This window comes from Triticum urartu, chromosome 7A, assembly GCF_056163025.1.
Source record: "Triticum urartu cultivar PI428250 chromosome 7A, HENAU_Tu73, whole genome shotgun sequence".
NCBI classification, from domain to species: Eukaryota; Viridiplantae; Streptophyta; class Magnoliopsida; order Poales; family Poaceae; genus Triticum; species Triticum urartu.
Genome location: NC_141879.1, coordinates 281,842,572 through 281,860,216, shown reverse-complemented (window position 1 = coordinate 281,860,216; position 17,645 = coordinate 281,842,572). Strand labels below are relative to the sequence as shown.

At 40.1% G+C, this 17,645-nt stretch overlaps 1 protein-coding gene across 4 annotated transcripts; it reads right to left on the bottom strand.

Annotated features, from left to right (window-relative positions):
* Nucleotides 1–6,775: 6,775 nt before the first annotated feature.
* Nucleotides 6,776–10,815, bottom strand: LOC125519859 (uncharacterized). Of its 4 annotated transcripts, none has more exons than XR_007288344.2 (6): nucleotides 10,256–10,815; nucleotides 9,924–10,118; nucleotides 9,151–9,302; nucleotides 8,917–9,026; nucleotides 8,438–8,515; nucleotides 6,776–8,365 (listed from the first exon to the last, which is right to left on the bottom strand). XR_007288344.2 is itself a non-coding variant. In XM_048684636.2 (5 exons), the coding sequence occupies exons 1-5, from the start codon at nucleotides 10,299–10,301 to the stop codon at nucleotides 8,488–8,490; spliced, it is 531 nt and encodes a 176-aa protein (XP_048540593.1). In that variant the 5' UTR covers nucleotides 10,302–10,815; the 3' UTR covers nucleotides 6,776–8,487. The 4 variants fall into 4 exon arrangements, 2 of the variants coding, with proteins under 2 accessions (XP_048540593.1, XP_048540594.1); XR_007288345.2 differs by having other exon boundaries at nucleotides 8,438–8,512; nucleotides 10,256–10,814; XM_048684636.2 differs by having other exon boundaries at nucleotides 6,776–8,515.
* Between the last annotated feature and the right edge of the window lie 6,830 nt (nucleotides 10,816–17,645).

Below are 17,645 nucleotides of genomic sequence, written 5' to 3'. Positions count from 1 at the left end.
TACGATTATGTCATTTGGTCTGACTAACGCACCTGCATATTTTATGAACATGATGAACAAAGTATTTATGGAGTTTTTGGATAAGTTCGTCGTAGTGTTCATTGATGATATCCTGGTTTACTCGAAGAATGAAGAGGAACATAAGGAGCATTTGCGTTTGGTACTTGGTAAGCTCATAGAACATCAGTTATATGCCAAGTTTAGCAAATGTGAATTTTGGTTGAAGGAAGTTGGATTTCTCGGACACGTTATATCCGGAGAAGGTATAGCAGTAGATCCCACCAAGGTTGACACCGTGACAAATTGGGAAGCGCCAAAAACAGTTGGAGAGATCCGGAGTTTTCTTGGACTCGCGGGATACTACCGGAGATTCATTGAAAATTTCTTGAAGATTGCAAAGCCTATGAAGGAGTTATTGAAGAAGGATACCAAGTTCATATGGACCGAGAAATGTGAGGCCAGTATCCAGGAGTTGAAGAAACGATTGGTTACATCACCAGTGTTGATTTTGCCAGATCAGACCAAGGATTATGAGGTGTATTGCGACGCTTCACGTCGAGGACTTGGAGCAGTGCTTATGCAAGAAGGAAGAGTTGTTTCCTATGCCTCACGACATCTTAAGCCTCATGAGTTGAGTTATGCCACGCATGATTTGGAGTTAGCAGCCATAGTGCATGCATTGAAGACCTGGAGACATTTTCTCATTGGAAACCATTATGAGGTGTACACGGATCACAAGAGTTTGAAGTATATTTTCACGCAGAAGGAGTTGAATCTCAGGCAAAGGAGATGGTTGGAGCTCATAAAGGATTATGATATGAGATTGCATTATCACCCTGAAAAGGCTAACGTAGTAGCTGATGCGTTGAGCCGTAAAAGCCATGTCAACACTTTAATGATGGGAGATTTACCAAGAGAGTTAGCTAAGAATCTTCGTGAGTTGTGTTTGCAGATAGTCCCGAGAGGCTATATAGCAGCATTGGAGATTCAGTCTACTTTGATGGATAAGATCAGAGAAGCCCAGAAGAATGACAAGGAGAACACTTCTATTAAGGAGAAAATGAGCAAGGGAAAAGCTAAAGGATTTCGTGAGGATGAGCACGATACCTTATGGTTTGAAGACCGTGTTTATGTGCCTAATGATTCGGAGATCAGGAAGTTAATTCTGCAAGAGGCCCATGATTCACCCTATTCGATTCACCCAGGAAATACCAAGATGTATTTGGATTTGAAGGATACTTTTTGGTGGACCGGAATGAAGAAGGATATTGCGGAGTATGTAGCAGTTTGCGATGTATGTCAGAGAGTAAAGGCAGAGCATCAGAAGCCAGCAGGATTGCTACAGCCATTGCCAATACCCGAATGGAAGTGGAATAAGTTAGGCATGGATTTTATTACAGGATTGCCCAGAACTCGTTCAGGCTATGACTCGATTTGGGTTGTAGTCGATCGTTTGACAAAGGTAGCTCATTTCATTCCAGTGAAAACTACCTATACCAGTGCTAAGTTAGCAAAGATATATATGACCAGGATCATATGTCTGCATGGAGATCCAAGGAGCATCGTATCAGATAGAGGAACCCAGTTTACCTCAAAGTTCTGGAATCAGTTGCATGAAACTTTGGGTACCAGGCTAGATTTCAGTACAACTTTCCACCCACAGACAGATGGACAGACCGAGAGAGTCAATCAGATTTTGGAGGATATGCTGAGAGCTTGTGCACTAGATTATGGATCTAGTTGGGACGAGAATTTGCCATATGCAGAGTTCTCCTATAACAAAAGTTATCAATCCAGTTTGAAGATGGCCCCTTTCGAAGCCTTGTATGGAAGGAGGTGCAGGACCCCATTGTCGTGGGATGAAGTTGGAGACCGTCAGTTGTTTGGACCGGATCTGATTAAGGAGTCTGAACAGAAAGTAAAATTGATTCACGATAGGCTCAAGGTAGCCCAGTCCAGGCAGAAGAGCTACGCAGATTCAAAACGTAAGGAGACAGTTTACGAAGTCGGAGACCGAGTCTATCTTCGAGTATCTCCACTTCGAGGAGTTAAGCGCTTTGGAGTTAAGGGAAAGTTAGCGCCACGTTTTGTAGGACCATACAAGGTTTTGGAGCGTATGGGAGAAGTAGCCTACAAGTTGGAATTGCCCGAAGGATTGTCAGGAGATCACGATGTATTCCACGTTTCTCAGTTGAAGAAGTGCCACGCGGAGATGGCTGATATACCGCTAAGAGATACAGTACCACTGGAAGCGATTCAGTTGGATAGTGATTTGACCTATGAGGAGAAACCAGTCAAGATTCTTGAGTATGCCAGCCGAGTCACCCGCAACAAGGTTATCAAGTTTTGCAAAGTTCAGTGGAGCCACCACACGGAGGACGAAGCCACCTGGGAATGAGAGGAAGAATTGCTGAAGGACCACCCTCACCTATTTTCTAGCCAACCAGAATCTCGAGGGCGAGATTCATCTTAAGGGGGTAGGTTTGTAACATCCCAAATTTCCAATTTGGAATGTTATACACTAGATCATCATTGCATATCATATTTTATTGCATTTTGGTTGATCCTAGAAATTCTACGCAACTCAAGGACCCTCGGAGAGAGTTGGGGATTTCGTTGTTTTCATATTTGAGTTTTCTCAAATTTTGAAAATAGGATTATTTTATTTTATTTATTTTATCTTCAATTATTTCTATTATCAAAATATGAGAAAGGGAATAAAATGACTTTCCAAAAATAAAGAAATATTGAGGATTTAATAATAAAATTAAATAAGATTTTATTTTGGTTTTATTTGCTATTTTATTTGAATTTAGGAAACATGCGCGTTTTTCAAAATTGCATTTAGACCCCAAATAAATTTTCATCCTGTGCGGCTTGATTTTAGAAGCCGGGGAAAATTTATTTCGGGATTTTTGGAGTCCGTTTAGTATTCCTTTTATTTTTTCTGAGAGTAATTATTTTAAAAAAAACACGCGAACTGACCTACGTGCAGTATCCAGCCCGGACTCCTCCGGGTGGACTCCTCCGGACCCCGGGCCGAGCCAGCCCAAAGCCACGCCCCGCCGCCCCAAACCCTAAGCCGCCACCGCCAGCCACCGCCGCTGCCGAAGCCGCCGCCGCCGCCCGCCGCCGCCGACGAGGTTGACCGCCGCCGCCGTTTTTTTTAGAAAAATCGTTCGGTTTTTCCGTCGGTTTTTTTCGGTTTTTTTAGATCCATTTTTTCGTTAGATCCGTTTTTTCGGTTTAGTTTATTTAGCGAGCGTTCGCTCGTTCGTTCGTTTTAACAAACGAGTTCATCGTTTAGATCCAGATAATGAACGTTCGTTCGTTAATCTGTTCGTCGTTTTTCTTTTCTCGGATTAAATCCGCGATTTTTCTGATCACGATTTCTAATCCGATTTTCGTTCTAGTATAACTTTTCGCTCGTTTATCGGAATCAGGCGATTCAAGCGCCTGGAGTTTCGTCTCGAAACCCTCTTTCCGTTTAACCAACTCAAACAAGTTTTTGCCTCTGTAAAATTTGACCTAGATACAGAATAGTAAACGAAGCTTGTTTCTTTTGCCGTTTGTCTTTCGTTGCTTCGTTCGATTTGGTTCTTTTTGCCAACCGAAGTTCTTAAGTTGAACTTTCTGGTTAGATCTCTTATTTGAGTTTTACCTGTGCATTAGTGGAGTTCTTATTGTATGCTTGTTTGTTTACGATAGAGTACCCGGAGTGCGCCGCTTGCTACTTCGAATCGCTAGGTTTTGCGGATCATCGGCAAGGCAAGTAACATTTTGATCATACCTCCTACTACCTAGTTTTTATTGCATTTAGATCAGCCCTCGCACATTGCATGATTAGGGTCTAATTAAATTGTGGGTTTGGGAAGTAGATGAGGTAGTACCTATCACCTGTTTTATTATCAAACCTTTGGGAGTTACTTCTACGTTTGCTTATGCCATGCTATGCTAGTAGACGTGGATTAGGTGAGTGAAATCCATGACAGATGTGAGTTTGTTAAATTAATGGTTTATCTAAGGTGGCAACTTAAACACACATCTGGATGGACTGAGGCACCTGGGTTTCCAATGATTGCCTGTTTTCTTTTGGACCGCCACCCAGGCTCAAAGGGATCATGAGATTATTCATACTAGAAACTTCCGTGTGCAGCCACAAGCTACTATGGGCTCTAGCATAGTTGACTAAGTTGTGCGAACTCTTACAGTGGTAGACTAGCAGATATAGGGGAAAGTAGGTGTAACGGTCTACCCGATCGTAAGGTGTTAGCGCTTCTGAAAGACTATATCTCGGTCATCCGTTTCTCAAACACCATGTAGTGCGAGAATCCCAACGAAGGAGATCGAGTCTTGAGGGAAAAGTGCGCAAACCTCTGCACAGTGTATAAACTAATCATGGTTAGCCGTGTCCCCGGTTATGGACATCTTGAGTATCTAGTACTTGGATTATCATGTGAATCTCATCATGTTACTCTAATTAATTTGTTGGGTTTGTTTAATGATGATGTTTAATTGGGATTGAGAGGGTGTCTACACTCTCAATGTTTAACAACCACCTTGATAGTTAAATAAAATTTATTCCTTTACAGTAGGGAAAAATTGGCTTTACGCAAAACTGTAACCATAGAGCTTTCCACCAGCCAAATATGCATGTAGTATAGCTTTATTTTTCCATTATTCTCTATGTGTTACCTTGCCAGCATATTCCATGTGCTGACCCATTTCGAGCTGCAACGTTCATGTTGCAGACTTTTCAGACGACGAGTAAGGTGTTTTTAGGTCGTGGTTCTATACTTAGTGATGCCGTTGGAGTTGATGGACTCACTTATCTTCCAAGCCTTCCGCTGTTATCGTTATTAGATGGCCTTAAGCCATATTTATTGTAATAGTTCTTTTTTGAGACACTCGATGTAATAAGTGTGTGATCGCTACTCTGTTATAAATCCTTCAAGTACTGTGTGGTGTCAGCATTACTGATCCAGGGATGACACCGGAGCACAAAGATTGGACCGTCTGAGGTCTGGTCGCTACAAGATGGTATTAGAGCACACGCTGACTGTAGGACATGACCACTAAGGTAAAGCCCTAGATCACTACTCACTCTTCTCATTCTGACTCCTCATCTTTTCTACTCTTTTAGGATAGGGATGCATGGAACAAGTTCACGCAACCGGATGACACCGGAGCACAGAGATTGAACCGTTTGAGGTCTGGTCGCTACACTTCTGATCCAAATGATATGCCTTTTTCTACTTTGATTGAGAATAATAATGAATCTATGGATGTGAATTTTGTTGGTAGGAATAATTTTGGTAACAACGCGTATAGAGGAAACTTTAATCCTAGGCCGTTCCCTAGTAATTCCTCTAATAATTATGGTAAATCCTACAATAATTCTTATGAAATTTTTAATAAGATGCCCTCTGAATTTTAGACTAGTGTTAAGGAGTTTATAAATTCGTAAAAGAATTTCAATGCTTTGCTTGAAGAAAAATTGCTTAAGGTTGATGAATTGGCTAGAAACGTTGATAGAATTTCTCTTAATGTTGATTCTTTGAAACTTAGATTTATTCCACCGAAGCATGATATCAATGAGTCTCTCAAAGCCATGATAATTTTCATCGACGAGTGTAAAGAAAGAACCGCTAGGATGCGTGCTAAGAAAGATTACTTTGTGAAAGCTTGTTCTTCTAATTTTTATAAGAACTAGTTGACCCGTTGCGTCAAATGACGCAGAGACCCGCTAAACCCATATTTGCGATGAAAATAGTTTCCTTCAGTAAGGACAGGCGATGTATATACTTATTGTAGTTCGGTAGTAGAAAGTCATATCTTAATCCATATGCGCCTTGAAAAAAACATGGTTTAGTTGATTTCGTTGTGGGCAAGCACATGTGGTAACAAATTTAATCTCTTTTAATAAAAAGGAATGGTGTCTTGCTGTCTACAATGAGATGTACTTCCTCCGTTCCTCTATCTAAGGCGTGATTTTTTGGGCACGGTGACCAAGGCAACAAATTATAGATACATTAGTACAAAATTGCCCTTGTCAAATTTGTTGATTACTCAATACCAATCAGGGGAGACATACTTTCCTCTTTTTTATAAAGAAAGATACAGACAATCAGGAAAAAGATACTTTACTCTTTTCTACATAGGTAAAAAAAGGATTATGACGAATTAGAGAAATGTACCTTACATTGTAGAAATTTATCAAAAAACAAATACACCTTATATAAAGGATCGAAGGGAGTACGTACATATTACAATTTGGTAGTACAGACTCATTCAAAACCATGTGTTGAAAATATGAGTATTTTTTAGACAATCTTTTGTTTGAGCAAGCAAGTACGGTAAGAATTTACATCCCTATGTAAAAACAATACATTCTTTTTGCTTAATAAGAATATACATATACCTAACACCATGTATAAACCACATAAGAAGCCCCTTTTAAAAAAAGTGTTTCTGTAAAAGAAATGTGTTTGAAAAAAAGACTGTTTCTATGCCACTTAGACGCATGTCTATTCGGATGTAGTCGCATGGTACTCAATTCGGCCCACAAAGTGTTTTCTTCGGCCGACCCGCTTGAAGCACAATATGAAAAATACAGGGAGCAGAAAATAATTAGACAAACAACATAAGAAAGCTAGATCTAATGTGTACAACTTAGAAGCTCTCTTGCTCCTCTTAAGAACTTAAAAGCTCCTTTCTTTTCTTTTCGTTTCTTCTCTTTTCTTTTCTCAACAATACGTGTTGGGAGACCAGCTCATGAACAGAAAGCATTCCACCCAGGATGCACATACTTAATATGGTTTGGCTCATAACATAGCTGACATTCATTGTTTCAATAGTGCTTTGGCAGATGCAGTACAACCAAATTCTCTACTTTTTAATGTCCAATTACATAAAAAGTTGTGCAGCCATACCCAGGCAGATGAACTCGGTTTAACGGTAGACGAAGATCAGAACTTCTAGGACTGATAGACGATGCAGATATAGGCATAACATCATGGCTCCGCTTTTGTGGTAGCATGCTGGAGAGACCTAGCTAAGATACTATGCAGACTACAATGAAATAACTTCATTATAAACATATGTTCTCAGACTGGTCCTTGCTTTGAAAAGAGAAGCAAGAAAAGGATTATATTCAAACACATGTCCAACCTGCAGGCAAACTACACTTGCACAGAGATACCTAGCTAAGATACTATGTAGCTGCAATGAAAGAACTTCATTATAAACATATGTTCCCAGCCTGGTCCTTGCTTTGGAAAGAGAAGCAAAAAAGAAAAGGATTATGCAATAGACACACCAAACACCAAGGCAATGCACAATATTCACTGATTTTACTCATATTTTCCGACGACGCATCTAAACTGGCCCTAAACATTATATTATTTAACGATAATGAAAGGAACTTCTTAAGGCACTCAGTCCCAGGTTATGATTCTACCACCTACCATTTTTACACTCTGTAAAATGACCATGTCAGTACTGATTTTATATGAAGCTACAAAGAGATAATAATAATAATAATAATAATAATAATAATAATAATAATAATAGCGACATTGATGAAAACTGAAATCACAATATATATAAAAATGGGTGTCACACCTTCCTTGTTATGTCGTGGCAGTAGTACCTGACCTCTATTCTAATAAAATCATATTATAACAATTTGCATATAGAGAATTATATATTGTGTGTGTGTGACCTCTGTTATAATAGAATTATATATATGCTTCACCCAGTGTGCCTACAGTTTTTAGAATGTAAATTTTCCCATGTTTTGAGAAACCAATTTAGGACTGCAAGAATTATCACGGCAGTCTATTCTATGCGATTCAGTCAAGGTGTTGGTATCAATTACGATAACAGCAATGATACATGTGTGTGCCATATCCACTGTGAAATGAACTGAAGTACTCGGGCCCCAATATTTCATACTGAAAATCAGTAGAAACTAAAAAGAATAAATTGTAATTAGTTTTGGTAGAAACATATTTCACATTATTTTTAATTAAGCGGAGCAGGGGAATTTCCTCAATGAGATGGGCCGGTGTGTTCAGAAGCAATTGTGATCCGCAGAAACATCTAAACTGTCAGGATGCCGACAACATAGAGCAATGGAATAAATGCTCACAAATGAAATGACGGTGAAGGGGATATGAATCTTGGCTCTGGATTGAACAAAGTAAATGGGATAAGCTCACCTTGCCGCATAGACAACGGACGCCCAACTTCAAGAAAAAAGGCGAGTACGCCTGAACATAGCAAGGCATCCGGATGTCTAAAATGCACCTCACCTACTGGAATCACCCTCGCCTCAATGAAAGAAATATAGCCCAACTCGACCCTAAATATGAAGCAAAAATACATAATGAAACATGTTGAACCTGCAATGAATGAATGAATTGTTTGAACCTACACTGGATAGCTCATGTCCAATTGTCCATCCATCCGTACGCTACTTTCTCATCAGAACGTCAATCCCAAATATCTTCTGCTGGAAATATAACTTTATATTAGTCAGCTGAAACAACACCTTAACTATCCAAGGGGTTTCCTAATACGCAACACTCTCTTAGAACATTTGAGGAACAAATCAAGGGAGATTTTCAAATCAGCATTACATGTGTAAAGTCATAATCTCTGAACATAATAGATAGCGTAGTAGAAAATTTGAAAAGCGCAAAAGTAGATATTAAAGATAGCACCATCAGCACTAATGTATCTAAAAGTGCACTGATGCCTAGTATGTAAAGTGACCTAGAAAAACTCCAGCACATAAAAGATGTGACAAAATAAAGGGGAAACAACAATCCTCCTCAAGAAATAGTGCTGATAGGTAGACATATTCCTTTTCATGTACTGTGGTGCAAGAGTTGCAGAAGAAATCAGGCTCACCTATCTTGGAAGGGTCCGATTGCTCTAGGGAAATCAAGCCACAATATCTCCGGCCACAGAACCAAAACAATATGCCCTATCTTCATTTTCAGACTTCCAGTCACAGGAAACTGTATGGGCCAAAAATAATCTTCAGAGAACATAGCAAATAATAAATAAGCAAAAGGATCATCCCTGGAAATGCAATACATGTTGCAAAACAGTCAAGATCGTCTGAAAATATACACATCTTACCCTGCTGCTTGTACTCCTCGACGACTTGCTCCTTCTTCCTGTCGTTGGCCGTGTCCCCTCCCCTGCAGCCATACCCCATTGCGGAGGAGTGCCGCTGCTTGCACTCCTCGATGGCATGCTCCTTCTTGCTATTGTTATCCACCTCTCACCCCCTGCAGCTCCACCCCAAAAAGCGCAAGGTCACAATTTATATTTAGAGCTATTTGAAAAGTTTTGGTCCCAAATTCGTTTTCACTTTTAGTCCCAACAAAAATATAGATCTGCTCTGTAACTAATTTACATGACATGACGATGGCATCAATACATATCCATCCATTACAACATGAACATTTATATTTATTCTGCGGAAAACAACTGGACATATAAGGGAATATACTAAACCGAAACGAAAAAAAAACATGGCAATCTCTTTGCATAATCTGGAATGCAAAAAGGCATAGCTCCCAACTCTTTGCATAATCTAGCTTGATACATGTTAGCTTTTCCATCACCAGAGAATACTAAAACTAAATGCAATTTCATGATCACAAAATTATATTTATGTAGCAGGAACATATACCATAATAACTTCAATAATAGGATTGGTAGCTAATCACATTACAGCTAACGGCAGCTATCCAGTTGCTTCAATAATAGGACTGGTAAACATGTGACCAATAACAATACTTCAAACTAATTTAAGATGACTACCTCTATGAAGTCTGGGGTTAATCCACATAAATAAATTACAGAAAATCCTATACTTCATGGGGTGGAGAACAAACCAAACCTACCGTAGAGTCCTTTCCAGCTGGATCTGGCGTTGCTAGCCATCTGGGAGGCGCATCCATTGGCATAGGGTAGCAGGACGACAGCTCCTGGCCGTCCCGCTCCTCTGCCTAGATGAAGATGGCATACTTTCCTCTGCTCCATGGAAGCCATCGACGTGATGAACAGCAAGTCGAAAAGGAACTGTAAAAGGAAGGAATCTAGGGGGAAGTCAGCGCCAAATAAGATCAACAATGAAGAAATCCTCCATTGTTTGCCCACGAATTAGAACAGACAAGAGGGGAAATCAACAGAAAACAAATCACACGGGAGAGGGGGGAAAGGTAGTCGAGCCTACCTTGGTGTTGTGTATCGTGGCATCGAGCAAGAGCGGCTGGCTCCATGGCGTCAAAAGATCTGCAGCCGGGATGAGACGAGGATACGCCGCAAGACTCCCTCTTCCCCTTCCCGTGTGAACTTCTTCTTTCACTCCCTCGATTCACATCTTCTCCTGCTCCCTCTCACTCGTTGCCCTCCATCTCCGGCGGATCCATGGCGGTGGAAGCTGGTGGGGCGAGGTGAGATGGCGGCAGTCCAGCAATCTTGTCGCTCAGCAGGGGCCGATCCATGACGCAGCCTCAAATCAAGCGCCGCCGCCGTCGCCCTTCGCCTGCAGGTCGCCGACGCCGTCGCCCTTCGCCTCCGCTGCCCGCACGTCTCGGGTCCGTTCAGTGATGAGCGGGAAGGGGGCTGGATGAGATGTGGGAGGGGGCGCGAGAGGATGGAGGAGGAGGGCAGCTGCGGGGTTCGGGGGAAAGGGATGCGGGCGACTGCGGAGGAGCCGCTGTGGGGTTTGGTGTGGTGGTGACGATGGGTGCAGTGCCTCCTGAGGCGCTCGCGTCAGCCATAGAAAGACAGATGACTGCTCACATATGACCACGCGCTTGCAACATACTGATTGGAGTTGCACCTGTTCGGAACACCCACAAGTAACATGCAGAACTATAGAAGCAAATGGGTCACAAGTCAGCCAAACGTGAGAACAAAGCAGAAGTAACATTTCTTACCACGCGGTCAATTGATCCAACGTCCAGCAGCGGAAGTCAAAGCCCATCCGATGGCCACGAACGCGCCAATCCGGGGGAGCTTCGTGGAGGAGGGTCGGCTAGCATCCTTATAGGTTTAAATAAAGATGAAGATTTAAAAGTTATTGATGTGTCTCCTATTAAATCTTTGTTTGGCAATATGAATCTTGATAATGAGGGGACTGATGAGCCACCTTTACCTAGAAGGCGTTCCAAAAATTTGGAGTTTTTAGATCTTGATGCGAAATTTGGTAAAAGTGGGATTGAAGAAGTTAAAACTTTTGATATCAATGAACCCACTATTTTGGATTTCAAAGAATTTAAATATGATAATTGATCTTTGATAGATTGTATTTTCTTGTTGCAAACCGTGCTAAATTCTCCTCATGCTTATAGTCAAAATAAAGCTTTTACTAAACATATCGTTGATGCTTTGATGTAATCTTATGAAGAAAAACTTGAGTTGAAAGTTTCTATCGCTAGAAAAATTTATGATGAATGGGAAACTACTATTAAAATTAAAATTAAAGATCATAAATGTTATGCTTTATGTGATTTGGGCGCTAGTGTTTCCATGATCCTAAAAACTTTGTGTGATTTGCTAGGATTCCGTGAATTTGATGATTGTTCTTTGAACTTGCACCTTGTGGATTACACTATTAAGAAACCTATGGGAAGAATTAATGATGTTCTTATTTTTGCAAATAGGAACTATGTGCCCGTATATTTCATTGTCCTTGATATAGATTGCAATCCTTCATGCCCTATTATTCTTGGTAGACCTTTCCTTAAAACGATTGGTGCAATTATTGATATGAAGGAACGGAATATTAGATTCCAATTTCCGTTAAGGAAGGGCATGGAGCACTTTCCTAAAAAGAAAATTAAATTACCTTATGGATTGCATACCAAAGATGACAATACCTAGATCTATCCTTACTTTTATGCCTAGCTAGGGGCGTTAAACGATTGCGCTTGTTGGGAGGCAACCCAATTTTATTTTTATTCCTTACTTTTTGCTCCTGTTTGGTAATAAATAATTTATGTAGCCTCTGTCTTGGTTGTGTTTTTTGTGTTTAATTAGTGTTTGTGCCAAGTTGAACCGTTGGGAAGACTTGGGAAAGTCTTTTTGATCCTGCTGTAAAAAACAGAAACTTTAATGCTCACGAGAATTGCTGCCATTTTTATTTGGAAAGTGCTATTTAGTTAATTATTTTTGAATATGATTAATAGATAAATTACTCACGTCCAGAAATTTATTTTAGAACTTTTGGGGTTCCAGAAGTTTGCGTTATCTACAGATTACTACAGACAGTTCTATTTTTGACAGATTTTATTTTTCGTGTGTTGTTTGCTTATTTTAATGAATCTATGGCTAGTAAAATAGTTTATAAACCATAGAGAAATTGTAATACAGTAGGTTTAAAACCAATATAAATAAAGAATGAGTTCATTACAGTACCTTGAAGTGGTGTTTTGTTTTCTTTCGCTAACGGAGCTCACGAGATTTTCTGTTAAGTTTTGTGTTGTGAAGTTTTCAAGTTTTTGGGTAAATATTTGATGGATTATGAAACAAGGAGTGGCAAGAGCCTAAGTTTGGGGATGCCCATGGCACCCCAAGATAATCTAAGGACACCAAAAAGCCAAAGCTTGGGGATGCCCCGGAAGGCATCCCCTCTTTCGTCTTCGTCCATTGATAACTTTACTTGGAGCTATATTTTTATTCACCACATGATATGTGTTTTGCTTGGAGCGCCTATGATTTGAGTCTTCGCTTTTTAGTTTACCACAATAATCCTTGTTGTACACATCTTTTGAGAGAGACTCACATGATTTGAAATTTATTAGAATACTTTATGTGCTTCACTTATATCTTTTGAGCTATATAGTTTTTGCTCTAGTACTTCACTTATATCTTTTAGAGCACGGAAATGGTTTTATTTTATAGAAATAATTGATCTCTCATGCTTCACTTATATTATTTTGAGAGTCCTTTAGAACATGATGGAAATTTGATTTTAGGAATAATATAAAAACCTTCATAGAAGTGCAATGAATACTATGCGAAGTTTGATACTTGATAATTGTTTTGAGATATGGAGATGGTGATATTAGTCATGCTAGTTGAGTAGTTGTGAATTTGAGAAATACTTGTGTTGAAGTTTGTGATTCCTGTAGCATGCACGTATGGTGAACCATTATGTGATGAAGTCGGAGCATGATTTGTTTATTGATTGTCTTCCTTATGAGTGGCGGTCGGGGACGAGCGATGGTCTTTTCCTACCAATCTATCCCCCTAGGAGCATGCGCGTCATACTTTGCTTCGATAACTAATATATTTTTGCAATGAGTATGTGAGTTCTTTATGACTAATGTTGAGTCCATGTATTATACGCACTCTCACCCTTCCACCATTGCTAGCCTCTCTAGTATCGCGCAACTTTCACCGGTACCATAAACCCATCATATACCTTCCTCAAAACAGCCACCAGACCTACCTATTATGGCATTTTCATAGCCATTCCGAGATATATTGCCATGCAACTTTCCACTGTTCCGTTATTATGACACGCTTTATCATTGTCATGTTGCTTGCATGATCATGTAGTTGACATCGTATTTGTGGCAAAGCCACCGTTCATAATTCTTCATACATGTCACTCATGCATCATTGCACATCCCGGTACACCGCCGGAGGCATTCACATAGAGTCATATTTTGTTCTAAGCACTGTTCAAGATATCTTCCGATATTCCGATAAATCGGCTGATCAATCGCTTACCGTTGTCTGACCGATAAGATAAATCGGCTGATAAATCGGCTGATATGGTGATAATCGGCCGATATGCCGATAAACTAGTCGATTTACCCCTTATCATGGGTCAACCGACAAGTTCCCGATAAGCGATATCCCCAACATTGGTTCTAAGTATTGAGTTGTAAGTAAACAAAATGTGATGATCATCATTATTAGAGCATTGTCCCAGTGAGGAAAGGATGATAGAGACTATGATTCCCCCACAAGTCGGGATGAGACTTCGGACGAAAAATAAAAAAATAAAAAAAGAGAAAAGAGGCCAAAAAGAAAAAAAGAGAGAAAGGAGGCCCAAATAAAAAAATAAAAAAAGGAATGAGAGAAAAAAAAAGAGAAGGGACAATGTTACTATCCTTTTTCCACACTTGTGCTTCAAAGTAGCACCATGATCTTCATGATATAGAGTCTCCTATGTTGTCACTTTCATATACTAGTGAGAATTTTACATTATAGAACTTGGCTTGTATATTGCAATGATGGGCTTCCTCAAAATTGCCCTAGGTCTTCATGAGCAAGCAAGTTGGATGCACACCCACTTAGTTTCTTTTGTTGAGCTTTCATACACTTATAGCTCTAGTGCATCCGCTGCATGGCAATTCCTACTCACTCACATTGATATCTATTGATGGGTATCTCCATAGCCCGTTGATACGCCTAGTCGATGTGAGACTATCTTCTCCTTTTTGTCTTCTCCACAACCACCATTCTATTCCACATATAGTGCTATGTCCATGGCTCACACTCATATATTGCGTGAAGATTGAAAAAATTTGAGAACATCAAAAGTAGGAAACAATTGCTTGGCTTGTCATCGGGGTTGTGCATGATTTAAATATTTTGTGTGGTGAAGATAGAGCATAGCCAGACTATATGATTTTGTAGGGATAACTTTGTTTGGCCATGTTATTTTGAGAAGACATAATTGCTTAGTTAGTATACTTGAAGTATTGTTGTTTTTATATCAATATTAAACTTTTATCTTGAATCTTTCGGATCTGAACATGCATGGCACAATAAAGAAAAATTACATTGAGAAATATGTTAGAAAGCATTCCACATCAAAAATTCTTCTTTTATCATTTACCTACTCGAGGACAAGCAGGAATTAAGCTTGGGGATGCTTGATACGTCTCCAACGTATCTATACTTTTTGATTGCTCCATGCTATTATATTATCTGTTTTGGATGTTAATGGGCTTTATTTTACACTTATATATCATTTTTGGGACTAACCTATTAACCGGAGGCCCAACCCAAATTACTGTTTTTTGCCTATTTCAGTGTTTCGCAGAAAAGGAATATCAAACGAAGTCCAAACGGAATGAAACCTTCGGTAACATGATTTTCTCAACAAACATGATCCAGGAGACCTAGAGTGGGAGTCAAGAAACAATCGAGGAGGCCACGAGGCAGGGGGCGCGCCCTCCACCCTCGTGGGCCCCTCGTTGCTCCACCGACCTACTTCTTCCTCCTATATATATCCACGTACCCCACAAACATCTAGGAGCACCACGAAAACCCAATTCCACCGCCACAACCTTCTGTACCCAAGAGATCCCATCTTGGGGCCTTTTCCGAAGCTCCGCCGGAGGGGGCATCGATCACGGAGGGTCTCTACATCAACTCCATGGCCTCTCCGGTGATGTGTGAGTAGTTTACTTCAGACCTTCGGGTCCATAGTTATTAGCTAGATGGCTTCTCTCTCTTTGGATCTCAATACAAAGTTCTCATCAATCTTCTTGGAGATCTATTCAATGTAATCTTCTTTTCCGGTGTGTTTGTCAAGATACGATGAATTATGGGTTTATGATCAAGTTTATCTATGAACAATATTTGAATCTCCTCTGAATCCTTTTATGTATGATTGGTTATCTTTGCAAGTCTCTTCGAATTATCAGTTTGGTTTGGCCTACTAGATTGATCTTTCTTACAATGGGAGAAGTGCTTAGCTTTGGTTCAATCTTGCGGTGTCCTTTCCCAGTGACAGCAGGGGCAGCAAGGCACGCATTGTATTGTTGCCATCGAGGATAAAAAGATGGGGTTTATATCATATTGCATGAGTTTATCCCTCTACATCATGTCATCTTACTTAAAGCATTACTCTATTCTTATGAACTTAATACTCTAGATGCATGCTGGATAGCGGTCGATGTGTGGAGTAGTATATGTAGAATCGTTTCGGTCTACTTGTCTCGGATGTGATGCCTATATACATGATCATACCTAAATATTCTCATAACTATGCTCAATTCTATTAATTGCTCGACAGTAATTCGCTTACCCACAATAATACTTATGCTCTTGAGAGAAGCCACTAGTGAAACCTATGGCCCCCGGGTCTATTTTCCATTATATTAATCTTCCGTCAACAAGCTATTTTTGTCGTCTTTTATCTTTGCATTATTTACTTTTACTCTTTATCACAAAATACCAAAAATATTATCTTATCATATCTATCAGATCTCACTCTCGTAAGTGACCGTGAAGGGATTGACAACCCCTTTATCGTGTTGGTTGTGAGGTTCTTATTTGTTTGTGTAGGTGCGTGGGACTCGAGCGTGGTCTCCTACTGGATTGATACCTTGGTTCTTGAAAACCGAGGGAAATACTTACGCTACTTTATTGCGTCACCCTTTCCTCTTCAAGGGAAAACCAACGCAGTGCTCAAGAGGTAGCACTCTACTTAGTGCGGAATTTTGGCTAGCAAAGATATTGAGTAAGCACCACATGCTGAAGGATCTATGACAATATAACTTGTACGTGAATATGTACAAACATAAATCATTACGTTGTCTTCCTTGTCCAACATCAAAAATTTTGACATAAGACATTTAGTGGGAGCTCACAATCACAAAAGATGTCCAAGATAGCATATTTGCATGTGAATCTTCTCTTCCCTTATTAATTCTTTGATGAGTTGCATCATTGACCAATGCTATGTTTGTAAACTTCCAACAAATTTTACCAGTTTCCTGATGTGATTTCATTACTTAACATAAGATTAGCATATGATCTTTTTCATCATTTTCTTTTATTTTGATTGCAACATAAAAGTAAAGATTCAAAAACTCAAACTAAACTTTATTATATAACTCTCACTCGATTACATAGATAGATAGATCACGAAACGAACACTCAAAATAGATCATGCTAAACTTTTATTCAACTAAATCATGAGATAGCTAAAGACCGAACTAAGATAGGTAAAGGTAATAAAAGTGATGGTGATATGATACCGGGGCATCTCCCCCAAGCTTGGCGGAAGCCAAGGGGAGTGCCCATACCCATGTACTCAAGACTCCTTTGGCGGGGAAGATGATGATGGTGGTGGTGGTGATGAGGTAGTAGCGAGCGTATCCTTCGGCTTCCACGACAGAGGCTCACCATCATAAGAGGAAGCACGAGTCTCCCGAGTCCTACAACTGGCAGCTAAACACATACCTTTAAATCTTGCTTTGCAGAAAATTAATTTGTTCATTGAGGGTGAAGACGATTTCCCTCATAGACCGCCCATCCACCTTGTGATCATGGGTGAATTTCGTAATCATGAGCTGATTGGAACTGAGTCCAAGCTCCACCATCCCTTGGCACTTAAAGATATCCTGCTCAACTGCCTTGAGCCTGGCCTCCACGGTTCCCGTCTTCTTGGGCCCTTGAACATCCCACATGTGGAGCACCCCTCACGCATCTCGATGGCTTGAGGGTGCTTCATCACCTTCGACAAGTAGGGGTTGATTACCCTCTCGAAGAACTTGTCCTTGGAGGAGCTTGGTGTGGCCATGGCGATCTAGATCTGTCAAAAACAACACAAAACAAGAATATATGATTTCTCCGCGATACGATGGTCA

Excerpts from the sequence above, each read along its gene's own strand:
- LOC125519859 (XM_048684636.2), bottom strand. The coding sequence starts at position 10,301 with ATGGAGCCAGCCGCTCTTGCTCGATGCCACGATACACAACACCAAG. Across the intron at positions 9,027-9,150 it reads CGAGGAGTACAAGCAGCAGG|TTTCCTGTGACTGGAAGTCT; the intron begins GTAAGATGTGTA and ends TGGCCCATACAG. Across the intron at positions 8,516-8,916 it reads ATCGGACCCTTCCAAGATAG|CAGAAGATATTTGGGATTGA; the intron begins GTGAGCCTGATT and ends TTATATTTCCAG.